Below are 27,852 nucleotides of genomic sequence, written 5' to 3'. Positions count from 1 at the left end.
TCTATTTTTTGCTCACCCCACGGACACCCAAGCAGTCTTCTGGTGGGACTTACCAGACACAGGGTTTTCTAGTGTTGCTTCCACCTGGCTCAGAGGGGGCTGACCCCCAGGCAAGCAGGGCATACCTAGAGGAGGAGATAGGTGGGCTTTGAACTTGGCCAGATCTAGGTGGGCATGCAGACTCTGGAAAACCACTGTCACCTGACCCATGGGTCTCTCTGTCCAGCCTACCTCCTGGGGCCAAGCAGATCAGAAGAGGCAATATCTGCTCAGTGGTGTGGTGGGCTTCCTAGGTGATGCTAGTGGTAAAGAACCAGCCTGCCAATGCAGGAGACATAAGAGATGTGGGTTTAATCCCTGGATTGGGATGAACTCCTGGAGAAGCAAACGGTAACCCACTCCAGTATTCTTGCCAGAAGAATCCCATGGACAGAGGAGCCTGGCGGGCTACAGTTCAGAGGGCTGCAAAGTGTTGGACACGACTGAAGTGACTTAGCACGCATGCATATGGACACGTGGTGGACACCTTATCATCATCATCATGAACCCAGGCCAACCAAGCCCTAACTACAGGGTGTAACATCACTTCTAAGAGGCATCGAGGACACTCAACTCTTGGAAATCCTCTCCGGGGGCCTGGCTGCTTAGTAGGCACTTTAGGGTTCTGACTTCTGTTCTTTCACGTTGGATGAGCAAGAAGTGCAGGCTTCCCCTGTGGCTCAGCTGGTAAAGAATCCGCCTGCAATGCGGGAGACCCAGGTTCTTTCCCTGGGTTGGGAAGATCCCCTGGAGAAGGGGACTGGCTATCCACTCCAGTATTCCAAGCTCTGGGGCTGATGGTGTGGGCAGATGAGATGGACACCCCCTAAGTAATGTCTCTATATAAAGTGAACAGCATAATAATTCACCCACCAGCTGAGGTGGGTGAAGGCTGAAGTGCAATCCAAGAAGGGCAGGATGTTTTGTGGAGGCCATGAGTTCACAGCAGGGAGAGGACACTGTGGGTTGAGGCCAGGAAAAGCTTCTTCCCGGAAGTGGAAATTTACACGGGGTCCCTCAGAGCCCTGTGGGTTTCCTCCCTCCTGGCAGTAGGCAGATCCCAAAGGCCACCACACCTTGGTCTCAGTCAGCAGGACCAGGAATAAACCACTTCCTAGCTGATCTGGAAAGGGACGACCCCTCAATAAGCTCAGGGCCCATGGCAGTCATCAGGACAAGGGCAGGGGTGCAGCTGGGCACGACACAGTGGCCATTTCCTGCCTGTGGCCCGAGCCGGTTGCTGGTATGAAATGGATCATTTGGCTGGCTTATCACCCCTCAAAGAGGACCTGAGAGTGGTGGGAACCCTCTGCTCCTCCAAATCCTGCCCTCACAGGCTGTCAGGATGCTCTGGCTGGAACCACCTGCCCTGTGCATGGGGGTGGGCATAATCACAGGAGAAGGGCATGATGTCACAAACCACCTGGCCATTCCCCGTTTCCCTGGCGGCAGTTCCAAGGTGGGGGTTGGGGGGGGTGGGTCCTGGTTCCAAGATGCTTAGAGAGGTTAACAGCGATCCCCCCTGTCCAGGGTCAAACCCCTCTAGGACCTCTTCTGCACGTAGACCTCCTGGTCTCAGCCGGGACACCCACCTGGGTGGGACTGGCGGGCAAGTCTTGGAAATCTCCCAGCTTTGGATTCCCTCTGCTCCGTGAAATACACACGGTAAGCCTCCCATGGGGGCGCGGGTTGATGGTAAATGAAATGACTAGGCTTGTCCAGCGTTGATCACAGCTGGTGCCCAACAGGCCCTGACCACCTGTCGGGGTGCCTAGAGGCCCAGCACAGAGAACAACGCAGGGACCTTTATCCCTTCTCCCCTCACTCCCAACCTCCCAGCCGTGGAGCCCTCCCCCAGAGTCCCGCACTGTCTCCAATCAGCCAGGCCAGGGCGACGCCCACCTCCCAGCTCTCCGCCTGCCCTGATCGGGGGAAAGCCCGCTGAGTTCAAAGGGCACAAGGAGCAGCCCACCTGGACCGGAGACAGAAGCCGAACTACACTACCCAGAATTCCCGGAGATAGCCAAAAAGGAAATGTCGTTTCTGCAAGGAGAGGCTCGGCTCCCCCAGCAGCTGCAGAGACAGCGAGGGAGCGAGAGGGGGGCGAGGGGTGGGGGGAGAGGATCACCAGTGGGGAGGCGGGCTGTGTGCGGGGAGCGAGGGTGGAGAGCGGGGCGGGCGGCAAGGAGGAGGCGGCGCCCGCTCGCCCGCCCGCCGCCGCCGCCGCCGCCGCCGCCTGCGGACCTGCACCCCCGCGGGGCCGGCGAGCGAGCGGCGGTCCCTGCGTGCGCTGTGCTCCCGGCCGGCGGCTGCGGGCGGACGCGGGGCCAGGCCGGCGCAGGGGCTGAGTTTCTGCAAAGTTTGACCTGGTTGCCTTTCCGATGCTGCAGCAGAGCGAGGCAGCGCGGGGCGCGCCAGGCGGCTGCGGCGCGGCGGCGGGGCTGAGCGGCGACAGCACGCTCACGATGATCATAAAATAAAGCAGGCGAGCGGGGTGGGGGCGAGAGAGCCCCGAGCCTCACCCCTCCGCCCCGGCCACCCCCGACCCCCGACCCCCACCCGCCGGGCAGCCCCGAGCTAGGAGGACTTGGGGGCCGGGAGGCCGTCCACGCCGGCCCCCAAACCCCTGTAGAGCTAAAGGACACTTCCCCTAGAAAGGGGGTGGGGGCGCCCCCAGGACGTACCCGTAGTGGGGTCGGGGGCGTCCGGAGGGCGGCAGCCCGGGCACGCGGAGCGGCCCGAGGGGCAGGTGAGTCGGCGGCGCCGCCCGGGTCGGGGCGTGCGCGCCAAAGTTCCCCGGCGGCGGCGAGCGCGCCGGACGCTCGGGGATGGGGGGCCACTCCGGGCTGGCTAGAGGGGATAAAAGCGGCGGGGCAGGGGCTCTGCGCCCTTCGGGAGCCTGGGGAGCCCCGGCTCGGGAAGGGGCATGCTTCCGACTTGACCGGCCTGCAAGGGTGGCCCTGCGCGCCCCGTGGTGAGGAGGGCCCGGAGGGAGTCTGACCAAGAAGGGGCGCCGGCGGCGAGGAGGTGGGGGCAGTGCCAGGACCCAAAAGTCCACGAGGCCCACTGCAGTGCCAGGCGGTGGCCTCCCCCTCCCGGACCCCGCCTCCGGGCGGCGAGGTGTCAGCGGAGATGTCACGGGCGGCGATTGTTCGCTGGTGCGCGCGGTCCTGCGGCCGCCACTGACGGGGCGGGCGGGTGTCGGGGGTGGCCGCCGCCTCCGGGGAGACCGCCCAGAGGTGCGCGGTCAGCTCCGCAGCCCGCGCGCCCCGCGCGTCCCTCGCAGCAAAGTTCGGCTCAACTTTGAGGCGGGCCTTGACGCCCAGTCCCTTCCACCTCCCCCTCCAGGTCCTCGGCGGCCGCAGCGAACCAGGCGGCGGCCCGAGAGCAGCCCCGGGGCCCCCCGCACGGCGGCGGCGGCGGCGGGCGGCGACAGCGACAGCGGCGAGGGGACGCAGCGCGCCCGCGTGGGGGCGTCGGCCCGCGCCCGCGAGTGGGCGCCGACGGGGACCCCGCGGGCGGCCGGCGCCGGGCGCTCGCCCTCCTGGAAGCCCCCGAGGGCCCCCGGACCTCGGCCGACTGAACAGAAACTGCTCTCCCATTGATTCGACCGGGCCTGGGCGAGCGGCCGGGTGCGTGTGCCCGAGCGCGTGCGGAAGGCAGAAGGGCAGGAAGTCGGTCTCCGGCAGCCGGGGTGGCGGCACCGCGCAGGGGACGCAGCCTTCCTTATTTATGTGTCTGCCGGCGTTTGCCTTCTTCGCCCGAAGACTTCAGGGAGCGTCTCGGAGCTGCGTTCCTCGCGTGTGAGGCACGGGAAGGGCTGGATGTCTGAACAACATGCTTATCCATTAACCTCCAAACTTTCCTTTTTTTAACCCAAAGAATATCGGTGATTTTTGTTCACTGCTCGCAGAAGAAGAGAGAACCCAGGGCCCTTGAAATGCAGCAAAATCCTTATTTATAAAGTGGCCCCGCGGTAGTGATATGTGAACCCCCTGGACTCAGTGAATCTTCTATCCTATGGATATCGGTCTTGGGATTTGAGATTGAAGAGCTGTACTACTGTCTGCGCTGGGTCCGGCGGCCTCCATCCTGTCCATGCCCAGCTTCCCCTGGGACTGCTGGTCCTCCCTGGAGATCAGAGTGGTCCTGTGTGCCATGGGCTGCATTCAGAGCATCGGAGGCAAAGCCAGAGTCTTCCGGGAAGGCATCACGGTGATCGATGTGAAGGCCTCTATCGACCCCATCCCCACCAGCATCGATGAGTCCTCCAGCGTGGTGCTCCGCTACCGGACACCCCACTTCCGTGCCTCGGCCCAGGTGGTCATGCCGCCCATCCCCAAGAAGGAGACCTGGATAGTCGGCTGGATTCAGGCGTGCAGCCACATGGAGTTCTACAACCAGTATGGGGAGCAGGGCATGTGAGTACTGCTCAAGAGCAAACCTTGGGCAGGGGCCGCTGGGTGGGGGGCGAAGGGGGAAGGCGGGGGCTAGAGTGTCTCTCCAGGGCCAGAGGGAAGCGTAAGTGCTCTCTGAGTCCTCCTCGGCCAGGCGACCTAGAGGGCTTGCCTGTTGATTCAGATCGGGGTCACAGCTCTAGGACCTTCCCTCCCACTGTCCCTGGCCCCCCCCAGGGTTCCTCTCTCCCTCCCCACAAGATGCCCAGGAAGCAGAGGGACGCTCCACCGGGCGCCTCTTTGGCAAAGCAGGTGTGCTGTCCCGGGTCACTGGAGGGGCCGGGGCTTGGCCTGGCTCAGGCCTCCGCCAGCCCACGTGGTCGTAGTAGGCACTCAGGGAAGGAGAGACGGGCCTCCACAGCCTCCAGCGTTAGCATGCAGGGCTCTGTGTTGGGCCTGATCTTGTCCCCCCGCATTTTCGGAGGCACAGCAAGACCTGGGGGGATGCTCTGCTCTGCTCAGGATGGAGTTTTGTTGGAGAGGGTTTTAGAAACGCGGTTTGCATCGCAGTGCAGTGTTCTCTGTCCCCGGAGGCAGAAGGCCACTTTCTGTGGACCTCAATCGTCCGTGTGCAGAGGGCTCCAGGGGGCCCTAACAGCTGAGAGGAGGCCACAGGCCTCTTCTCTCCAGCCCGGTCTCTAGAATGTCCCCAGGATAATGTAGCATTTGGTGTGGCCTCTTAGGATCCTGGCAGGTGCCCTGATCTTAGAGATGGTCACCCTGAGTGTGCAAAGAGCAGTGGTAGACAGAGAGGGAAGTGACTTAACTTGAAGGGGTTGCCTAAAACAGGGCGATGACAATAGCTGTGTCTGAGCACGGGGAGGCTTCTGAAGGCAGGCAGCCCCCAACTAGACCCTGGGAGTGGGCATGGATGCTCGCCCACAGCGTCTCTCTCAGGATCCACCCCTGCACCACACCTCCCCCGTCCTATAGCAGACTTGCCCTCGGACTTGAAACTGATTTAATAACCCCCGGGGCCACCTAAAATTAGAGAGGATGGGGGGGAACAGCAAATCCTGTGGCTTCTCCACCTGTGACTCTGATGGTAAAAGGGCGACAGGAGGGTCATGAAAAACTGAAAACTAGGTGTAACCGTGGCCACCCCGAGAGGCACGCGGGCCGTATCTGGACACTCCTCGGCTCTCCTCTGTCTCCCTGACAGCTATGCTCCAGGTCTGACTCTCCAAGTGGTTATTAAATCAGGCGGGGTTTTGGGGGGTGGGCGGGTAGGAGATGGTACTGACTTTCCATCCCAAGAAGGGAAATATTCTTCTTAGTTACTTGGTGTGGACCTTCCCTAAGAAGTCTTAAGCCCAAATATTCTCAGGCTTTGCAGGGCATCTGGGACAACTGGCAAGACACAAAGGTTTTTCTAGGCTTTTAGGCTAAGCTTGTTTTCTTCCCGAGAAAGAATAGGGAAGTCAGAGGGTCCTTCTGAACTTGGAAAGTTCCGTCCTCCTCCTGTGAGCGCCAGGAAGAGGAAAGTTGGGGAGGGTTAAAGGGACTGAGTTTTGCTATGTGGTGGGGAGGGAGCAGGCCTGGCCCGGAGCCTCGGTTTCCCCACCTGTGAGTCGTCAAGGCCTTGGGCTACCTGGAGCATGGATGTGGCTCCAGGTCCGTTCGGGCACTACGGCTGGAGGCAGGTCTGCATCGGGAGACCTGAGCTGACCTTTCTCTGTCTGTGCCAGTCCTTGGTTCCTGGTTAGAGGAACCCAGTGCACACCTAGACTGCAGTCAAGCAGACCTGGGCGCCAGTCCAGGCTCTGTCAGTTTCCAGGGTGTGACCTTAGCCACTCTGACCCTCGGTTTCCTCGTCTGCAAATCCAGGCCAGTCATAGGCCTTGCAGCATGGGCTTATTGAATTACGGGAGATGACATTGGTCAAGCTGTCGGCCCTGCGCCAAGCCCACAGTAAATACTTACTGCAGGTGACTGTTGTCTGTAATGCTGTTGTTACTGTAATGATCCTCCTGTCAGACAGGGAGTGGGTGATAGGACCTGTAAAAAGAGTCTGGCTGAATTCAGACAGATGTAAATTACTCCTTGTGCTGAATTTTCTCCCTGGCCCAGGTCTTCCTCTTTCACACAGAGCCTATTCCCTGACTTAAGAATTTAACAGTTAACAGTGTAAGTCATGCGTGATTTTTCAAGTGGTTGAAGCCCGTTTTCCGTGTTCTGTATGTGTTCCCTTTTGTTCTCTCCCCTTCTTGGAACACACCTCGGCGCAGGGACCCCTGTGTCCCATGGACCTCCTTCTCCAGGGTCCACTGAGGTCCCAGTGGAGATGGGACCAGCCCCAGAGAAAGAGCAGAGTTGGAGGCTCCCTGGAGGGGCAGGAGGGACTGGGCATTAATGAATTCAGTCTCTGGGGTCAGGATGACCCCAGTGCTGGCTCTGGGGCCTCGGCAAGTTGCCTCTTGGATTAGGCTTTGCCATCTGTGGATGGGGAGTTAGAAGTGCCCGTAGGCTGCTGGGAGGATTCGAGAAGAAGACAGCTGTAGGTGACTGCCCTGTGGCTGAAATGCACAGTTGGAAACTGCTTGATTATTAATCAACAAAACTGTATTAAGAAACCGAATTATCAAGTAGATGGTTCCTCTGGCCGGTGGGGAGGCTCTGGCCTCCAGAAAAAGCCTGGACAGCTATGCCTGCTTGAATGCCAATGGAAGCATTTTTTTTTTTTTTGCTACACAACATATGGGATCTTCGTTCCCCAACCAGGGAATGAACCCACGTCCCTTATATTGGAAGCTCAGGGTCTTAACCACTGGACTGCCAGGGAAGTCCCAGATGGAAGCATTTTGATGGGATGAAAAGACTTCCCTATCCCAAACCTCCTGTGATAACGAGGCTTCTTCACTTTTTTAAGCCCCGTGATGTGAAGGAAAGTCAAGGGTGGTGAGAGGTGGGGTGACCGGTGGTCTCAGGCTGCCCGGAGCTGTCCGTTAACTTTGCTGGGACTGGGGCTGTCCTGTGCATTGCAGGAGAGAGCAGTGTCCCTGGTCTTTACCCACTCGATGCCAGTAGCCTCCCTCCCCCAATCCTAACAGCCAAAAATGTCTCCAGACACTGCCTGATGTCCCCAGGAGGGGTAAAAAGTCACCCCTGATTGAGAACTGCTGGGCTAGACCCAGGCAATTTGAAGCCTTAAAATGAAGCCCGCCCCCCGCCCCCGGGGCTTTAAAGGCCCGGAGAGCGGATGGCCAGGTGGCAAAGGTTAGGTTAGGGTTTCTGTTCTTATATTAAAAATATTAATTCCAAATACTTAACCAAAACCCGTAATACCCCCAAACATTATCCCTGCTTGAAATTAATCTCTAATCCAGGAGAACCCTTTTGAATGACATTGTGGGTTGGAAATGTTTGCAGTGGAACAATGCCACACTCCAAACCCCAGTAATGCCCCAGCTTAAAGACGAGAGCTAGAAAATGGTGAGTTACTTGTGCCAGCTTGAGAGGATTCTATATCGTTTGGGGTTCAGCCCACATTGCTTTAAAGGCTACCCCCCCCCCAAAAAAAAATGTTGGAGACGCCTGCCTCCACAGTCCCATCCTCCGCAATCCTCAGCCGCCACCTGTCAGCTGGCACAATCTTCCAAGTGACAAGTCCCAATTTCTCCCTTGTGTGTGGGACGCTTCACGTTATCCCTAATTTGCCCTCCCGCTGGAGCCCCCAGGGAATCTGGCCCACGGCCAAAGTCAAAGTCAAGGCCGGCTCTGGCTCCACGTTTTGCCAAAGGGCAGGCTTGGGGTGAGGGGAGGAGAACAGCTCAAGACGTGGGGGTCTCTCTGGATTGACAGTGCCACCTGCCCATGCCCTTGTCCAGCAGGACGTGGCCCCCCAGCTCCACCATCCAGAGGTACGGCAAGCTTGGGCCAGGTTCCCAGCCTTTATGAGCCTCACTGTTTCCGTCTGTGAAATAGGGTTGTTGAGGGACTAAATGAGATGGTGCCTGAGAGGACTCAGCACAGTGCCTGTGCATACGAAACACTGGTTGCATAGTTGCTATTCCTACCATAACCAGCATTCATTCCTCATCAATTACACAGCGCTCGGCCGGGAATCAGCACCAAGTGCTGGGTTAGAGTCGTTGCTCTTCTTCTTTTGGGCTGGGTTTCCCATACCCGCCTAGAGCAGGGGAGTCTCTGGCGACGAGACCTCTCAGGGCTTTTTGCAGCCGGACCTGCGATGACTTGAGCTGTCACAGGATGGTGAGGCCAGTGGGAGAGGGCCGGGCAGGGGTGGAGGGGCTTCTGCCTGGCTCCCCGGTCTCTCTCTGGTCTCCCAAGGACTCCAAGAGGTCCTCACTGATGCTGAGGCTGGGGCCGCTGAGACCCGAGGCCACTTGTCTGAGAAGGCTTGCTCTGCTCCAGCAGGTCTGGGGCTGGGTCAGGAGGCATGGCCTGGTGACCACGTGGCCTCTTCCTGTGGCCCGGGCCTGCCCGGGGGGCCGGGCAGAACAATTGGGGACGGTACTTCCTCTCTGCACCCGGAAGGCGGCCTCCCCCATCTGTGGGGCCCTGGTGGAGGCCGGAGAGGGAAGTCCTCGTTTCCAGGCTTTGGGGTGGGAGGAAGTTGGGGGCAGGGGTACTGCCCGGCCCCAAAAGAACTGCCCTGGACTGGCCCCTGCCTGGCGATCGTGCCCACCCTCGCCTTCTGAGGGCGGAAAACAGAAGCTGGCATCTCCCGGGCCATGCGGGGAGACGCCGGCCGCCGCCATGATCAGGGGAGTGGCAAGTGAAACGGGGAGATGCTTTTTTCTTTTTTCCGCTGATAGGATCTAGGTTAGAAATGGAAAGGGTCAGTAATGCCTGGTGCGGGGGGTACAATGTGGGCAGCTTCTGGAAGATGAGCTTTCAGAGTTACAAGCACATGGGACCTTCAACTCTGGCACTGTCATTCCGGTTTTTCGTGGTGTGGAAATGCCTGAACAAACTTTTTGGCCAACCCAGTAGTTCTGGCGTCTGTCTTAACAGAAACTGAGCCCCTGGCCTGGTGCCTGGCAGGTAGTAAGCACATAAAAAAGTCTACTGAACAAATGAGTCAATGAATACCTGAATGGAAGGAGCGGGGCAGAATGGATGTGTTTGTGGGCAGAAACTCCAGCCCCGGCCATCGTGGCAAAGAGCCACGAACACCCCCAGTGTCCTGTCTCCAGGGCCGAGTATGGCGAGGCTGCTACATAGGACGAGGAGGGGCTCAAATTAAGATTCTGTCACTAAAAACTGAACATATACTGGGTATGTGCAGGGAGAAAGCTTCAGAAGGATGTTCACCAGAGTGGGATGTGGTGAGTAACCTCAGCGAGGAAGGGGGCGGCCCGGAAGGCAGGACTTGCGTTTCTCACTTTAGGTACTTCTCTATGGCTTGCTTTTTAAAAACAAAACAAAAGCACAGCTATTGAAACTGAAAACTAAAACAGGTGCTGTCGGGCCCTTTCTGCCATGTGGCAGGCCCTGGGACTGTGGCCTGGGCAAGAGGGAGTGGTGAGGTGGGAGGAAACAGAGGCCACAGGAGGGTCACACCTTTGGCCTCTGGGCACCTCTGGTTTCCTTCCCTGTCTACCCACAGGCCTTTGAGCAGAGCCAACTTCGGGCTGGTGGCTGGGCCTGGGGCCCTGAGTCATAGGGTGACTCTCCCCAGCCTCTGTGGGCACCCTTTGGCACAGCCTCAACCCCTTCTCTGGCCTGCAGGGAAGGCCTTTTGTAACCCCTTCCGACTCACTCTCCGCCAGTCACACTGCTCGGAGCGTCTGCACGCTGCAGGCTGTGTGCACGCATGTAGGCATGCACCTGGAGGCCCTCAGCTTCGCCTGCATCTGACTTTTAGGGCCGTGGGGAGGGGGGTCACAGCAGATGTAAAGGGGTTGGAGGAAGGAAGCGTGCCATCCGTCTTGTGTTTTTAAAGACCACTTGTGTTTCAGGGAGGAGAGCTTGGCCGAGGGCAGGAGGAGACCTGGGAGAGGTGAAGGGTCGTGGCCAGGGACGAGGGGGTGAGGGAGGCAGTCTGGAGGTGAGAAAGGGGGAGTCAGGGATGGATTAGGGCATCCAGAGGGTGCAGGGCCCCCAACATTGCCGATGACCGGGTCGCGATGGTGGGGTGGCCAGCGCCCGTGGGGGGTCCCTGCAGATGTTTGTTGAGTGGCTTTGGACGGCGCTGCAGAAGGAGCGGGGTTTGAGGGGAACTCAGGAGTCTGGCTCAGATGTGCTGCCAGCGGGCCCCAGAAAGCATCTGCGGTCCGGCTGGAAGCCTGGACTTGCCTGCCGTCCTCTGCTTTCCCACACCTCCGGAATGAGGGTAGGAGAGTGACGGGAAGCGGGCCAGTTTCCTGGGCATGGGCACAGTGGGGTCCTGTGCTCTGAAGGGCCCCCGGCCTGGTGCCAGGCTCCACGGTCACCACGTGGCGGTTCTTAACTTTTGAACAACTTTTTCACTTCGCGCTGGTGCCACACTTCCTGTGGCCACTGTCGCCCTGAAGACCAGTGCAGGCCGGCGAGCAAAGGGGAGAGGACACGGGGGAGACCATGTCCCCTGCTCCCCTGTGGGAGGCCTGATAGGACTGCCCTGGGGTCTGGACAGGAGGTGCTGGGGCAGAAATGGGCGGTTGCTTGTGTTCACAAATCCCCCTCCTCTACCTAGATCTGGTGGTGCGTGGGCATCGGTGTGGACCCGAGAGCCTTGCCCAGACCTTTCAGTGACATCTATAGCTGTACTGTCTTCAACTTGCAAACTAGAAGGCTTAGGGTGTGCAGGGAGCGGAAAATCGAGGGTCTGCCTCGAAGCCCGATGTCCCTGCAGAACAAACAGGAAGTCTTTGAGGCAGGAACTATATGGAATTATTCCTTTCAGAGCCCAGATAATCTGGAAACATAAATGAGGTCAGAAGGCCTCAGGTCACATCGGGGCTGGCAAATCCATTAGTGTGAGAGGCACGACTCCCAAAGATGTTCTCCGGGAGTTTCCACGTTTTGCTGTTTATTGCGTACCAGGTGGTACGTGTCGACAGGTTTAATCATCACAGAAACCTGGAAGGTGGGTGTGATTACCACGGTGGACCAGTGTGGAGCTGACATCTGTGACCTGACCAGAGCTTGTAGCCAGGGGGATACTGGCCCCGGGTTGGCCTGCATCCGTCAGCTACTGTGCCCTTACCCATGCCCCCTCGTACCGCCTCGACTCAGAGACTGGACCAAGGGGACCGCAGCTAGCTCAGCTGGCCTGTGATGATGTGAAAACAGACGCCCTTGGCCCTGGTTCTGAGTAATATGCCACGTGAAACAGGGCTGTCTGCTCGCTCACGGGGACCGTCACTGTCTATGACTGAGCCAGCGCCTAGGCATTTGTGGGGGCTGGTAGGGGAAAGGGAACCTGAAGCTTTGGGGTCAGAGGCTGAGACACAGAGTGCGGGGGCCATGCGGGTACCAAGCCCCACTCCCCCAAACAAGCCAGCTCTTAGGAAGTGAAAGGGGGCCTTTGGCAAGATGGCTTTCTGCCTTAAAAAAAAACAAACAAACAATTTTTAAGAGTAAAACACCGTGAGAAGGTAGAGTGGGTGCCTTCCAGGAGGCTGGAGGCAGGTGGGACACAGGCTTCTGAGAAATTCAGGACAGGGACCCTGACCCCCTTCTCTGGTCCATGGCAGCCATCCCCTGGGACAGCTGAGTCTCCAGGTTCACAACTGTGACCTCCTCCCTTGGAGTCTGATGAGCTCAGGGCCCCAGGCTGGAGATGGCCTACGAGACAGGTGTTACACTAATTTGTGACCTTTTTAATGAAGCAAACAGAAAAATTAGCAAAATCACATTCCTAATTATCCCTCTAGTAGTGACCACATTTACTAACTGCTAACATTAAATGATGCATCTCAGGAATGCATTTTTAATTATGATTAAGTTATACAATGGCACCCCACTCCAGTACTCTTGCCTGGAAAATCCCATGGACGGAGGAGCCTGGTAGGCTGTAGTCCATGGGGTTGCTAAGAGTCGGACACGACTGAGCGACTTCACTTTCACTTTTCACTTTCCTGCATTGGAGAAGGAAATGGCATCCCACTCCATTGTTCTTGCCTGGAGAATCCCAAGGACGGCAGAGTCTGGTGGGCTGCCGTCTATGGGGTCACAGAGAGTCGGACACGACTGAAGCGACTTAGCAGCAGCAGCAGCAGCATACATGGGCTTCCCTGGTGGGTCAGTGGTAAAGAATCTGCCCCACCTGGGGCAGAGCCCCAGCTTTGATCCCTGTGGGAAGGTCCCCTGGAGGAGGAAATGGCAACCCACTCCAGTATTCTTGCCTGGAAATTCCCATGGACAGAGGAGCCTGGCGGGCTGCAGTCCATGGGATCACAAAGAATCAGACACGACCGAGTGTCTAAACAAAACAAAGATATACATAAAATTTATCATCTGAACCATTTTTAAGTTCAAGGGTATTAAAAACACCCACACTGTTGTGTGTCTATTTCCAGAAATTGTTCATCTTCCCCAACTGAGATTGCACCCATGGGACCCTGGCTGCCCGTGCCCCTCCCCCAGCCCCCGGCAACCACATCCTGCTTTCTGTCTCTATGAGTCTGAGTCCTCGAGGGGCCTCATATATGTGGAATCATACAGTGTTTGTCCTTTCGTCTGACTTGTTTCACTTCGCATAATGTCTTCAGGGTTCATCCATGTTGTAGCGTGTGTCAGAATTTCCTTTTTAAGGGTGAATAATATTCCATTGTCATGGACAGACCACTTTATCCATCGTCCAGTGATGGACATTTGGGTTGCTTCCACATTTGGGCTATTGTGAACAGTGCTGCCGTGAATAAAAATGCAACTTGTAATATATATTCTGGAGAGAACTGCTAGCGTACAGAGGTATGCAGAATTCTGGGGGCAAAGCATCCCGAGCTTTGGCGTGGCAGGTGCCTAGGTCTCACTGCTCAGCGGAATTATCTGAGGAAAAAGACCCCACCCACAGCTTTCCTTACTTCATCTGCCTAGAGGGGTGGAGGTGATTGTTGATGAGTCTCTCAGGGGTGGGTTCCCTGGATGCTGCTGTCCAGCCACACGTGTCCTCAGAGTGACTTGGGACAGGCCAGTGTCCTCTTCTGTCTGAGAGCTATTATTATAGCAATAGCCATGGCGGCAGGAGCCAGCAGATACCAATCACTGGCCTTTGTCCTGTGCCCTGCCCTGGGCTGGCACGTTCCTGCCTGAATCCTTCCGTGACCCCAGGTGGGACAAGGTGATGAGTCTGGGGCCCAGGGGGTATAGGGACTTTGCTCAGGGTGTTACACCAGTGAGAGGCTGGCTGAGACTTTGAGCAAGTCTAGTAAGTTTCCTGAGTCTGAACTCCACAGACAGCTCAGCCACCTTCTTCCACCCCAGGAAGACTGAGCCCCCTGAAAGCAAGCCAGGCTGACCCAAGTACCGCTGGTACTCAGCTGGGCCTGAAGCTGCAACTGCAGGTTCCCCGGCACCTGCAGCAAGGCCAGGAGGCACTGATTGTATAGCTGGCCCGGAGGCAGGGACTGAGTGTGGTGTTTTGAGATGAGTTGGTTAGGTTTTCTTGGTTCTGCTGCTCCAAAGACGGGCTGACTGGGTGGGTGGGAGCAATTCAGGCCATATTGTGCTTCTTCTTCTAGGCTGGCATGAGCAGAAAGAAGGGGGTACTACCTATGATGCTGGCCATGCTGGGCAGGGGTCCAGGGAGCCCAGACCCACACGTGGTGGAGGAGATGTGGAGGGGAGGGGACAGAGTCTGAGCGAGGGCTCTGGGCACTGGTTCCTGTGTCTCTGGCCTGGGTGCTAACACCGAAGCTCAGGGAACGCAGGCATTTGACCTAGGTCACGTGCTGGTCAGTGGAGGGACTGGAATCACTCTTAGAAGTACCGACCTCACGGCCACTGGGCCCTGCAGCTTCCTGTCAGCCCCTAAAGCAAGAGAAAGAAACTCCCAGCACATGCAGGGTGCCCTGATGTGCTGTGTCCAGGAGAGGCCCCTCGACCCCCAGCCTCTCGCAGTCAGCGGCCTCTGCCCTCACTGAAATCACAGGGCTGCATGCAGCTGATCCACCAGCCACCAGGACCCGGGGTGGGGGGCACAGCGCATGTCAGGGTTCCCCATTACTGTGAGCTGCCCCCAGGCCCCCCGGGACACATCCCCTTGAGGCTAGGGGCAGCCAGGGCTTCCCAAAGTCCAGCCTCTGTCTAGAGTGGTTTCCATGGGGGGGAGACCAATCTGAGATGATGCAAGAGAACAGGATATGGCTTTTGGGGGGTGCCAGGTCTAGGGGAGCCCCGATTCCCCAACCTGATGCTGGGTTGTCTGTTTCCTGTCGGCCCACCCCCTCAACCAGCTGCTGCACAACCCCCTCCCCTCCCAAGAGGTGAGCAGCCAGGACAAAGGGAAGCAGACCAGCCTGTGGTTGGCTGGCTGGCTGGTGATGTAAACTGCCTTCCCATCCTCAGGTCCAGCTGGGAGCTCCCAGACCTCCAGGAAGGCAAGATTGAGGCCATCAGCGACTCGGACGGGGTGAACTACCCGTGGTATGGCAACACCACAGAGACCTGCACCATCGTGGGCCCCACCAAGAGAAACTCCAAGTTCATCATCAGCATGAATGATAACTTCTACCCCAGTGTCACGTGGGCCGTGCCCGTCAGCGAGAGCAACGTGGCCAAACTGACCAACATCTACCGGGACCAGAGCTTCATCACGTGGCTGGTGGCCACCAACACCTCGACCAACGACATGATCGTCCTGCAGACACTACACTGGCGCATGCAGCTGAGCATCGAGGTGAACCCCGCCCGGCCCCTGGGCCAGCGCGCCCGGCTCCGGGAGCCCATCGCCCAGGACCAGCCCAAAATCCTGAGCAAGAACGAGCCCATCCCGCCCAGCGCCCTGGTCAAGCCCAACGCCAACGACGCTCAGGTCCTCATGTGGCGGCCCAAGTTCGGGCCGCCGCTGGTGGTGATCCCGCCCAAGCACCGGTAGCGGCCGGGGGCGCCCGCGGGGCGACACCCGGGTGAGGACACCGCTCAAGCGACCCCCCACACGGACTCTGTGGTCATTCAGCGAAATACAACCTTTCTACCTTCTCCGGCGGGGCGGATCTCACTGTGCGAATGCCCCTGGGATGGCCCCTCCCCACCCCGCCCCGCCCCCGCCCTTCTGGAACCTGCTTTCCTGGGGGAGGGGGGAGACCCAGGTGGGACCGACCCCCCAACATGCACCCTCAGTGTCACCCTGGGTCTCCTTTCCTCTCCTTGCAAGTTCATTCATTTGCAACAGACACCCTGAAACAACTGCTTTTTCTGTTCTTTTTTTTTTTTTTAATCCCTCTTTACGAGGTTCAGGGTCTGAGGAGGAGCTGGTGATGAGCCTGGTGGGTGCGGTGGGCCCCTCCAGGGGAAAGACCCCCCCCCTCCCGCCCCCACCCTATCCTCCTTCACGCGGCCTTATGTAGACTTGCTTTGCCAAACTTTTGCCTTAAGCTGATTTTAAAGGAAAAAAAAAAAAAAAACCAAACCCGGAACAAAGAAAGCAGGATCTCTTTTCTATTGGACTTTGTATCTTCTGCCAGAGGCGAGGGAGGAGGGGATGGGGAAAAGGAGAGACTCCCCCAAGCCCCTCCTCCTGGGTATTGCCCAGGTGGTCGGGGGTGCCGAGGTAGATCTGAGACCAGCTGCCCATTCTTTCGTTTTAGCTGAGCCGAAACCACAGACCGATTCTGCCCCCGAAGTCCCTTCTCTCTGCCCCAGGTAGAACCCCATCCCCGACCCCCTGCCTGCACAGAGGGCTCTGAGCTCTGAGCCGGGGGCGTCTCACCTCTCTCCTCTGCAGCCAGAACTTGGCCTTGGGTGGGGCTAGGAGGAGAGAGGGCGGGTCCTGTGAGTTGCAGGTAAGAACTTGGGGAATTTCCAGCACCTTGGTCCTTGGATGGGTCTGTTGGCACATCTCAGCTTTTCTGTTTCCATCCACACTGGTCCCCAATGCCTGAAGGGGGCCAGCCACCCTACCCAGCTGTAGTTCAGAGATAAGAGGGCCTGCACCTCCCTGCAGCATCTTCTCAGGGGACGCCTCTACCAGGTACTCTGGGGGAGGGCTGCAGACAGGCTCTGGGCACTGCAGTGCTGGAGGTGGGGGCACCCACAGATGGGCATTCCTGGGTCTGGGAAGGCAGAAGGCAGACCCCCCCCCCACCGCCCCTGCTGCCTGTCCACACAGAAGGGAACGAGGGCCCCCGTAGCTGGGGGATCGAAGTGGGCCTGGGCCCTCTGGAGCCCCAGGACCTGGCCCTGAGTGACGCCAAGCTTTTTTTTTAGCAACGTCTGCTGCTTGCAGGAGCTGAGGGGACACCCAGCTGAAGCCCCCTTCCTCCAAGCTTGCCAGACCCACAGCAACGTCACCTGGGTCCCTCATTCTAATGGATCGTAATCAAGCACAGAAAACTGTCAGATGAGGGAAATGAGGCATTTCTGCTACAGATGAGCCACTTGGAGGAGCCCCAGTGACTGTGGGAGGGCATGGGTCACTGAGTCCTCCTCCTGCTCCTTTATCCGCGGGATACTGCGTTTATTCAAGGGGTGCTTTACTGTCCAGCCATCTCCCGAGCCCGCTGCCAATGGGAGGTGAGCAGCTCTCCTGGAACCACTGGACGGGGGAGAACTTGGTGTGGCTGGCGGCCCACCTGGTGCTCGGGGACCCCTGTCAGGCCCCGGGGTTGGGGGGTGGTGGGGGGAAACGGCCAGCTTCCCTTGGTGTGTTTGGAGGGAGGCCTGCCACCCAGAGAGGCCACAGCCTCCAGCGAGGGGGATACGAAGCCCCCCGCTCTGGGGACAAGCTGTGGAGGCGCCGGGGTGGCGAAGTCCGGCTGCCGGGGTCGGGACCTGGCCTCGAGGCGGCTAGGCCCTTCTCTGCACTCAGGTCTTTCTTGCACTAAAAAGGAGAGAGGGCTCTGGGCGAGGGGTCAGGAACCACAGCGCTGCTTCTCGGCTGGGCCCTCGCTGAGGAGTTCTGACTGGGGGAGGGGTGGTCTGAGCTGCTGGGGGCAGAGTCTCCCAGGCCCACTCCCCCTGAGAGGGAGCAGGGCCCTCTCGGAGGCCTTCACTGCTCCGGCTGCCTCCACCCCGCCTCCATGCCTACCGCATGCCTGGGCTCCCAGTCAGCTTGCTGCCTGGCTCACCCCCAACCCGCATCTTCTACCCCTCGCCCCTTTCTCTCTACCCCTCCTGGCCTTTCTAAAGACAGGGCTGGGAAGGCCCTGGGGAGGCTGGAGGTCTGGCTAAGGATGCTCAGCTTAGCCTGGGCCTGGTCCCTCAGCCTCGGGTCAGGAGCACAGACCCAGGCTTCTCAGCTGGGCCCCGCCCCAGGCCCTCCGGTGTCCCCACTCCCCGGTGTGGACACACTCATTCAGCAATAAGGGCCGTCCGCGGTCTGGAGAGTACTGGAAAGCAAAGCAGTGCACTTACAGGAGGCACAAGACTCTCGAAAACAAAAATGTACCGTGAACCTTTTTAAAACAGCAACAAATACTCACAAAGAGAAATAAAATGGAATTTTAAAGCAGGCCTGGCTAGGATCTGGATGTTTCTGAAGCGGTGGGTTCATTGGCAAGGGGGCGGGATGGTGTTGATGGCTCTGTATTTCCAGCCTCGGGCGTGAATGTGTTTGGGGGTGGGTATATGGCTGGAGCCTGGGGGTTCTGGTGCTAAGGGCCTGGGACGAGAACCCAGGAGGAAGCAGGTCACTTTGCCAACGCATCTTCTGTGGTCCACAGCCCGGGGACCTTGGTTCCTCACCCACAGCGCCCCCGGCTTGGGGCAGGAGATGGATATGGAGCTAGGACTTGGGGGCAGCTTGGTTTTCTGGCAAACAGTAGAAAGTGTGTGACAGGAGGGTTGGTGTGTGGACTGGGTCCTTACCCACAGACTTGCAAACCCATCTTCACGTGGAGACACAGATGCTAAGTCAAGGTCAACCAAGGACAGGGCCCTGCACCCTGCCCACACTTGCAGCTGCTGAAAGGGGCTGTGTGGGGCCAGAGCACTGATCCTAAATACCATCTTCTATCAGAACTTTCTATGGAAGGATGGGAGCTGGGACAGCCCAGAAGTCCTGGAGTGGGTGTGGGCTCTACCCATGGGCCATGGACTCAAGGTCATTGTCGAACACCCCATTCCACCTGGGTTCTGGGTGTTAACTCACTGAACCCTCTCTACACCCCAGGTGTTATCTTGGTCCTCATTTCACAGATGGGGAAACTGAGGGAGAATGCAAGTGGATAAGCTGCCCAAGACCACGCATCTGGGGAGAAGCAGAGCCAGAGTTTGAACCCCACCCCAAACCTTCTGCTGTGTGCTCTCAGCCTCAGTGCGTCACTGTGGGGCACACATTTGGTGCCCAATAATGGCACCTATTAATAACAAGGCCCTGCCAAGGGACTTCCCTGGCGGTCCAGTGGTTGGGACTCAGCCCTTCCACCGCATGGGCTGCAGGTTTGATCTCTGGTCAGGGAACTAAAGTCCTGCTGGCCGCGCTGGGCGGCCAAAAATTAAAACAGAAACAAAGAAAACAATAAGAAGGCCCCCCTGCTTGTGGCTCAGTCCATCCTGGGTTCCCCAGGCAGGAAATGCCTTCCTCCCCCGACAGGAAGTCCCTGTGTGGTCAGCTCTCCGGGCCCTGGCCCACGGTGAGCCCGCTAGGTCCCGGCCTGGGAGAGGCCGACCGGTCAGCGGGCTGCAGAGATCCCGGGGCCCCATTCACTGTGGTCGTTGGTTTGGTGTCTTCCTGGGCTTCTCGCATTACAGCATCCCAACGGCACTCGCATCCTGTCTCCGGGGTCTGAAACACCAGAGCAGGAAATTGCATAATAGGCCTGGCCGCCCTCCACCAAGATGGCTTATGGGTGGTGCAGTTCGCTGTCGTGGTTTGGCTTTCGACCTCAGAGTCAGCTCCTGCGCTCTGCCCATGAGACTGTGTGCGTGTGTATGTGCTTGGACGTGTGTGAATGTATGTGTGTGCACGTATCAACAGACAGTGGGGCGCGGCCCTGGCTCACGGCAGGAGGAAGCCAGGCTGGACCCCATTAGGGTCCTCAGTTTCTCAGACATTCGAATCTTCATGCTGACAGGCGAGGATGCTCAGATGGCTGCCTGCGTTTGGGGGTGACATTTGGGAAGGGATTGTGCAGGGGGAGCGCTTATGAGCGAGCATACTGGATTCCAAGTGGCATTTTGTCACTTGGTGGAAGCCTCCGGCCTCTCAGGCTGATAGCAGGTTAAATTTAGAACCCCCAGACTGGGGTGAGACACACACCAGGCTCCCACCGGCTGTTGCAGTGTCCCACCCCCCAGGAGTCAGGGTGTGAGGAGTCGGCTGTCTGGACTGGGCCAGGCCCACCTCCCCCAAGACACCAGGGAGGAGCAGGTGCACCAGGCCCCGACACCCAGCCTGCCTCCCCCTTCTAATGCCACTTCTGGGTACAGCCCAGGCTCTGTTCCAGACAGAGTCCCTCTAGTTTGGGCCCTGAAGCATGGAAAAAAGAAAGAAAGAGAAGTCGCTCAGTTGTGCCTGACTTTTTGCGACCCCATGGACTGTAGCCTACCAGGCTCCTCCATCCATGGGATTTTCCAGGCAAGAGTACTGGAGTGGGTGGCCATTGTCTTCTCCAGGGAATCTTCCCGACCCAAGGATCGAACCCAGGTCTCCCGCGTTGCAAGCAGACGTGTGTCCCACCTTGTGGCTCAGCTGAGGCCTAGAGGAAACCCCATTTGGGTCCAAGAGGGAGACAGCTTTTTGTCGACTGCAGAAAGCCAGAGGCTGGTGATACTCTCAGGCCCCTGGACATTTCTAATGGCTCACGTACTCGCTTTCCCCTCAGGCTTGAGTGGTCTCTTGGTCCTGCCTGAATGGCCCCAGGGAGACTGTTTCTCTCCTGGTTGGGATCTGGGCCCTCCATTAAGGAAAACGTCGTAGGTATGGACCGTAGTGTGCACGCACTGTCCACCGAGGATCCATCCGAATCATTAGTAGAACGAAATCCCACCAAGAAGGGCATCTAAAGAGCGAACGCTTGGCCTGCCACCACCCCTTCCCACCCCTGTCGCTGTCTGGTCGCTAAGTCGTGTTCGACTCTGTGAGACCGCCAGGCTCCCCTGTCCTAGCATTCTCCAGGCAAGAGCACTGCAGTGGCTTGCCATGCCTTCTCCAGGGGACCTTCCCCATCCGAGGATGGAATCCGTGTCTCCTGAATTGGCAGGCACATTCTTTACTGCTGAACCACCTGGGAAGCCCCTTCCTGTCCCTATACATCATCAATGGTGTTCTTCTTCTTCTGTGGATGAGGAAACTGACTCTCCAAAAGGGCTGAGGGCCTTGCTGAAGGTCCCTCAGCTGGGAAGGCCCAGAGCTGGGCTGCTTTCAAACAGCTGTCTTTTTTTTTTTAATGATTTATTTATTCCCTTATTTACTTTTGGTTGCACTGGGTCTTTGTGGCTGCAAAGGGTGGGGGCCACTTTCTAGTTGTGGTGCGTGGCTTCTCCCAGCGGCGGCCTCCCTGGTTACCAGGCACAGGCTCTCGGGCGCGCGGGCTTCCGTAGTTGCAGCACTGGGGCTCAGCCGCTGCAGCCAAACAGCTGTCTTTTGACTTGGCTTTTTGGGCTACCCCCGCCCCCCATTTTCCACCACACCCCAATTCTACCACACTGCCCTTAATTGTTCCTTCATTAACTGGCACACAAGGTCCCCAAGTATGTGGCTTAGTAGGCGTCATCAGCAGCCCCTCTGGCGCTGGAAGATAGAAATTATCCAATGCAAAAAAAAAAAAAGTACATCTTTGCCATGAGCTCGGCCTCTGTGCCTGTGACCAGAGGCAGAGCCACACGGTTGACACCCATCCTGGCAGAAGCCAGCCCAGCTCCGAGCCGCCAGGCCTCCCCACATGTCCCTGCAGACTGGGAAACGCCGAAATTCTCCATCAGCTTGAGCCCAACTCAGGTTTCAGGGCCGCTGACCTGGTTCGTATTTTATGGTCCTTTTTAAAATCAGACAGATGAAGGGTGGCGCGGCTGGGTGTTTACAGCAGGCGGGACGCAGTTAGACGCCTTGCGCTATTCCTGGCTGCCACTTGTCTCGCTGAGAGAGGTCGGGCTGCTCGCCCATGCCCATCTCCTAATCTGCAAGCTGGGACATGCACCCCCTCTCCCCGCTCTCCTGCCCTCCCCTGAGGGTGCTGCTCAATGTTAAATGTGCAGAGGGGGCTGCCTGAGAAGGATTACCCTGGACCCCGGTTTACATGAGAGATCAGAGATTCCTTCTTTCACTGTGGTTAAAAGTCTCGACAACATCCAGATGACAGGAGCTGGTTATTTAGGACTCAGCATCCTCAACAAATAGAGGCTTTCCTGATGACTCAGTGGTAAAAAACCCACCTGCATCGCAGGAGATGTGGGCTTGATCCCTGGACCGGGAAGGTCCCCTGGACCGGGAAGGTCCCCTGGAGGAGGAATTGGCAACCCACTCCAGTATTCTTGCCTGGGAAATCCCATGGACAGAAGCGCCTGGCGGTCTACATTCCATGGGGTCACGAAAGAGTTGGACACAACTGAGTGACTCAGCACACACACGTCCTCCACAAATATACACTGAGGGCTCGCTGGCCTTCCAGACGGGTGTCTTAAACTTTTTTTTCCCATAGCTTTATTGAGATACAGTTCACAGACTATAAGAGTCACCCATTTAAAGTGTCCAATTGCATGGTTTTTGGTATCTTTACAGAGTTGTGAACCTATCACCAGTGAATTCAGGGATATTTTCACGTCAAAAGGAAGCCCTGCACCCATTAACTATCGCCGGCCCACGCCCTCCCAAACAACCCAGCCCTGGCAATCACTCATCCGTTTTCTGTCTCTATAGATGCCCCTATTCTGGACATTTTGTGTGGATGGAATCCTGTGAAAGGTGGCCTTTTCTGCCTAGCTTCCTCATTGAACCTGTTTTCAGGTTCCCCGTCCTATAGCACACACCAGCGCTCCCTTTTTGAGAAACACACTTAGAAAACATTTATTTCCTTATCTACTTGGCTGTGCGTGTCCTCAGTCGCTTAGTCAAGTCCGATTCTTTGCGGCTGACTTCCCTGGACTGTAGCCCATCAGGCTCCTCTGTCCGTGGGATTTCCCAGGCATGAACACGGAGTGGGCTGCCATTTCCTCCTCCAGGGGATCTCTCCAACCCAGGGGTCACACCATGTCTCCTGTGTCTCCTGCACGAGCAGGCAGATTCTTTACCACCTGAGCCTCCGGGGAAGCCCGCTTATTTGGCTATTCTGGGTCTTAACTGCAGCATGCGGGATCTTTGATCTCCCTTTCAGCCTGCAAAGTCTTATTTAGTTGCAGCATGTGAACTGTTAGTTGCGGCCTGCAGGATCTAGTTCCCGGACCAGGAACCGAACCTGGGGCCCCTGCATTGGGAACATGGAGTCTTAGCTACTGGAGCCCCAGGGTCGTCCCGACAAATGCACTTTTGGTCATCTTCCGTATATGGGTCGTTTGTTCTGTGCCTGAGAGGCAGCAGCCTGGAGCCCACAGCCCCGAGGATGAGCAGAGGGTGGGCAAGTCTTCCCAGAGGAGCAGGCTTTGTCAGGGAGACCTGGAGAGTGGGGTGGGGAAGCAGCACTGCCTGGAGAGTCGGAGCTGGGAAAGCCCCCTGGGCTGGGATAGTGAGGAGCCCTTTGGAGAGACGGTGGCCGAAGCCGAGCCTGGGGAAGGAGCGCTCGTTATTTTAGGAGCAGAGAGGACAGCGGGTGCTCGGCCATGCCTGGGGTTAACTGTGCAGTGGCGGCGGCAGCTCTCCGGAAGGTGCCATCACTTGGGAACAACCCAGAGATGATTCCGGGAAGGACAGTGGTGGAGGCCGCGTGCCGGATCCCCTGCGTGTCGGGAGGAGCTCTCGGGTCTCTGCAGATGGCAGCAGCTCCTGTTCCATCCTGGCCACTCAGGCAGAGAGGGTCACGGTGAGCTCAGCAGGGCCACATGACCTTGAGCAGGATACATGGGCGTGGGTACGGAGAATGGGGATAAACATGGTTGCTTAACGAAATTCTGGTCCAAGATGGCAGAGGAGGGAGACCCTGAGCTCATCTCCTACCAGGTGGTAGTGCTTAGTTGCCAGGTCGTGTCCGACTCTCTGTGGCCCCATGGATTATAGCCCTCCAGGCTCCTCTGTCCATGGAATTCTCCAGGCATGAAGAATCCTGGAGTGGCTTGCCATTTCCTTCTCCAGGGGATCTTCCTGACCCAGGGATCAAACCCGGGTCTCCTGCATTGCAGGCGGCTTCCTTACTGACTGACCCACCAGGGAAGCCCCTCCTACAAGGGAAACACTGAAAATCCCAGGACAACCATTCAGCAGAGGGACCAGAATCTACCCGAAAGGACCTACAGCTGAAGATATAAGGACAGAATCACGATGAGGTGAGAAGGAGAGACAGAGTTGGGGTGTAGTAGGAAAGACACGTGCCCCTGGGGGGTGACCTCCGAATGAAAAAATAATTGCAACGGCAGAGGTTCCCCTGAGAAGTGAGGGGGTCTGAGTTCCACAGCAGGCTCCACAGCCCTGGGGTTTGGAATGGGAAGAGGAGCCCCCAGAACCTCTGTCCTCGACGGCCAGAAGGGCATTGTACAATCGGGAAGCCCAGAGGACTCTGGGAAATGGAGACTTTGCTCCTAAAGGGCACACACAGGATTCACACACGTGGAAACCCAGGGCAGAGGCAGTCATTTGAAATGAGCCCGGATCAGACCACCTGCTGACCTTGGAGAGCCTCCCAGAGAGGCAGGAGGCGACCGGAGCACACCCTGGGGACACAGGTGCTGTGGCCGCAGACCCAGGGGCTGCTTCTACCGCGTGGACGTTGGCACTGCCGAGTGCCATTTTGGAAACCTTCCCGAGGTCATTAGCGCCAGGACCTGTCCCTGCCCGCCAGCCTGTCGGCCCTAGGCCTGGGACATCTCAGGCCAAGCTTCGAGTCGCGTGGGGACAAAGTCCGCCCCCCCACCAGCGGGCAGGCTGCCTTAAGATCTCCTGAGCCGGGACCTCCCCGGTGGTCCAGTGGCTGAGACCCCACGCTCCCCATGCAGGGGACCTGGGTTCAATCCCGGGTCGAGACACGAGATCCCACCTGCTGCAACTGAAGATATCCTGAGTGGTGCAACTAAGATCTGGTGCAGTGAGATAAACACAGTCAGAAAAAAATCCTCAGGCCTACAGTGTGCCTGGACAAGGCCCTGTCCACCAGGGCAGACCGGCTCAAGGGACCAGCACCAGACTCAGAACTCGTAGGGGCCTGGCAGCCAGGGACTCCAAGACCAGGCTCCACCCAGCAGTGGGCAGGAACCAATCCCAGAGTCCCTGAGGCCCTGGCTCTGCCCATAAGCCAGCCAGATCTAGCCTGGGGACCAGCCTCACAGATAGTGGGCAAGTACTCGACTCAGGAAACCCTGGGCCCTGGCCTGCCCACCAGCGGGAGGCCCAACCCCAGTCCCAAGACCACTACAGTCCTGCAACTTGCTGCAGTAGGACCCAGTCTACCTACTGGCAGCCTGGCACCAGCCCTGGGATGCGGCGGGAAGGAGAGACAGAGTTGGGGTGTAGGAAGGGCACATACCCCTGGGTGGGTGACCTGCAAATGAGAAAATTATTGCAGCTGCAGGGATTCCCCCGAGGAGTGAGGGAGTCTGAGTTCCACAGTAGGCTCCACAGCCCTGGGGTCTGCCATGGGAAGAGGAGCCCCCAGAACCTCTGTCCTTGAAGGCCAGTAGGGCGTCGTACATTCGGGAGGCCCAGAGGACTCTGGGAAATGGAGACTCTGCTCCTAAAGGGTGCACACAGGATTCCCACACACGGAGACCCAGGGTACAGGCTGTCATTTGAAAGGGGTCAGGCCTCGGCCCTCCCCACCGGGCAGGCCACCACCACCAGCGCTGAGACACCTTGGGCCCCTCAGTCAGCTGCCCTGGGATTGGGCCCCACTCAGCAGTGGGCTGATATAAGCTCTGGGACCCCTGGGCCCTGCAGCCAGAGACCCCAGGACCAGGGTCTATCCATCAGGAGCCTGCACTAGCCCTGGGATCTCCTGGGCCCTGATTGCACCCATGGTCAGTCTTCACCAGCCCCAAGACCACTGCAGCCTGCAGCCCGCCCCTCCAGGCCTGGCCGCCCCCCCCCACCCCCCGTCACCAGCAGGCCCACACCACCTCTGAGACACCTTGGAGCCCTCAGCAAGCCACCTTGGGACCCAGACCCCTCACTGGTGGGCCAGCACCGGCTTTGGGGCACCTAGAACCTGCGTCCAGCCCTTTCAGGGATCAGTCCCGCCCACCAGCAGGGTGCCAGTAACTCCAGGAACCCTGGCCTCAGGACCACCCACTTCGGAGTCTGGTTCTGCCCACTAGTGAGCCAGCACCCACACCAGGACCCCCGCCCCCTTGGGATACTGCAGCCTATGACCTGGACTTGGCGACAGGGGCTGGCAGCCTCCACACTGGCAGGGCCTGGCAACCAAGCAGACTGGGGGCCAGCCACGGCCACTGGACCACACTCAGCAGTCAGCAGGACTCATGCCGCCCACAGAGGAGGTGCCCCTAGAAAATTTACAGCTCTGGGGACTGGAGGGGAAGGCGCTGCGGGGCACACGAAGGACGCCTCCTGTAAACGGCTATTTCTCCAGGGTCGGGAAATGTAACCAAACGACCAGATACTTCACAATAAAAATAGCAGATTAAGAAAAATGAGGCAACAGGAGGAACATGTTGCAACAAAGGGACAAGATGAAACCCCAGAGGAAAAGCCAAGTGAAACGGAGATGGGCATCTACCCTGCAGAGAGTTCAAGGTAATGAAGCAAAAAGATGATCAAAGAACTCGGGACGAAAATGGATGAACACAGTGAGACGTTTAACGGAGAGTTAGGAGATATAAAAAAAAGAGCCAAGGAGAGCTGAGGAATATAGTACCCGAAATAAAAAATACACTAGAATACGGAATCGACAGTAGATTAGAAGAGATAGAAGGACGGATCAGGGAGTCGGAAGGCAGAGGACTAAATATCTGAACGACAACAACAAAAAGCATAAAGAACGGAAAGAGATGAGGACGGCTTAAGATACCTCTGGGACATCATGCATAATAACCAACAGTCTCAGAAGAAGGAGAGAACATATTCGAAGACGCAGTGACTGAAAGCTTCCCTAACCTGGGAAAGAAAACAGACGTGGAGGGCCAGGAAGCACAGAGAGCTCCCAAAAGGATCAACCAAGAGAGGGCCTCAGCGATACCCACTGCATCAAAAAATGATTAAAAGAAGAAAAAGAGTATTAAAAGCAGCAAGGAAAAAGCAACAGTTGTGTACAAAACAATTCCCATAGGCTAACAGCTGACTTTTCAGCAGAAACTCTGCAGGCCAGAAGGGAGTGTCATGATACAGTTCAAGTGATGAAAGGGAAATACTTACGACCAGTAATACTCTAGCTGGTAAGGTTTTCATGTAGATTTCATGGAGAAGTAAAAAGCTTTACAGATAAGCAAAAGCTCAAAGGGGTTTCCCTGGTGGCTCAGTGGTAAAAAAAAAACCCCACCTGTCCATGCAGGAGACTTGGGTTTGACCTCTGGGTCAGGAAGATTCCCTGATGAAGGAAACGGCAACCCTCTCCAGTATTCTTGCCTGATAAAAGCCATGGACAGAGGAGCCTGGTGGGCTATAGTCCAGGGGGTCACAAAAGAGTCAGACACGACCTAGAGGCTAAATATCAACAAAAGCCAAGAGTTCAGCGTCACCAAAGCAACTTTACAAAAAAGTGTTAAAGGGACTTCTTTTTCATTCCGTGAGATGAAGAAGCAAAGGACACAACTAGAAACATTTCCTGAAAATTACGGAGGGAAAAGCTCATTGGTAAAGGCAAATACATAGTAAAAGTAGGAAACCACCCATGTATACAGCTGGTAGGAAGGTTAAAAGACAAAAGTAATAAATCATTACATCTGCAATGAGTGATACACAAAACAGGGCTACAAAATATGATATCAAAAACAGTGATCATGGGGGGAGAAGACTAAAATGCAGAGTTAAAATCGGTTTGCAATTAAGAGATCAGCAAGTTGAAATAATTATGTGTGATTATTAATAGAAATAAATCATATATATACACATATATATATATACACACACACCCTTGTCATGGTAACTACAAAGCCAAAATCTATAACGGAAATACAGAAAACCCATATTAAGCATCTTTTCCAACCATAATGTGAGGAGACTAGAAATCAACCGTAAGAAATAAATTGCAAACAAAAAAAAACATGTGTT

General features: G+C 57.1%; 2 protein-coding genes across 2 annotated transcripts; one reads left to right on the top strand and one right to left on the bottom strand.

Annotated features, from left to right (window-relative positions):
• On the bottom strand, positions 47-3,660 carry LOC108637171 (collagen alpha-1(I) chain-like). Its single transcript, XM_018055997.1, has 2 exons — positions 2,724-3,660; positions 47-125 (listed from the first exon to the last, which is right to left on the bottom strand). Exons 1-2 carry the CDS (start codon positions 3,639-3,641, stop codon positions 90-92), a joined length of 954 nt encoding a protein of 317 aa, XP_017911486.1. The 5' UTR covers positions 3,642-3,660; the 3' UTR covers positions 47-89.
• FAM78A (family with sequence similarity 78 member A) lies at positions 3,409-18,057 on the top strand. The gene is made up of 2 exons (XM_013968032.2): positions 3,409-4,460; positions 14,955-18,057. Exons 1-2 carry the CDS (start codon positions 4,138-4,140, stop codon positions 15,481-15,483), a joined length of 852 nt encoding a protein of 283 aa, XP_013823486.2. The 5' UTR covers positions 3,409-4,137; the 3' UTR covers positions 15,484-18,057.

The sequence above is a fragment of the Capra hircus genome, chromosome 11, assembly GCF_001704415.2.
Source record: "Capra hircus breed San Clemente chromosome 11, ASM170441v1, whole genome shotgun sequence".
Taxonomy (NCBI): domain Eukaryota; kingdom Metazoa; phylum Chordata; class Mammalia; order Artiodactyla; family Bovidae; genus Capra; species Capra hircus.
This window is presented reverse-complemented; position numbering and strand designations above follow the sequence as displayed.

Bases quoted from the DNA above. Each gene is read 5' to 3' on its own strand.
- LOC108637171 (XM_018055997.1), bottom strand. From the start codon at position 3,641: ATGGGAGAGCAGTTTCTGTTCAGTCGGCCGAGGTCCGGGGGCCCTCGG. The intron at 126-2,723 runs GTACGTCCTGGG...CTCCTCCTCTAG, and splicing joins CGCCCCCGACCCCACTACGG to GTATGCCCTGCTTGCCTGGG.
- FAM78A (XM_013968032.2), top strand. From the start codon at position 4,138: ATGCCCAGCTTCCCCTGGGACTGCTGGTCCTCCCTGGAGATCAGAGTG. The intron at 4,461-14,954 runs GTGAGTACTGCT...TCCCATCCTCAG, and splicing joins CAGTATGGGGAGCAGGGCAT to GTCCAGCTGGGAGCTCCCAG.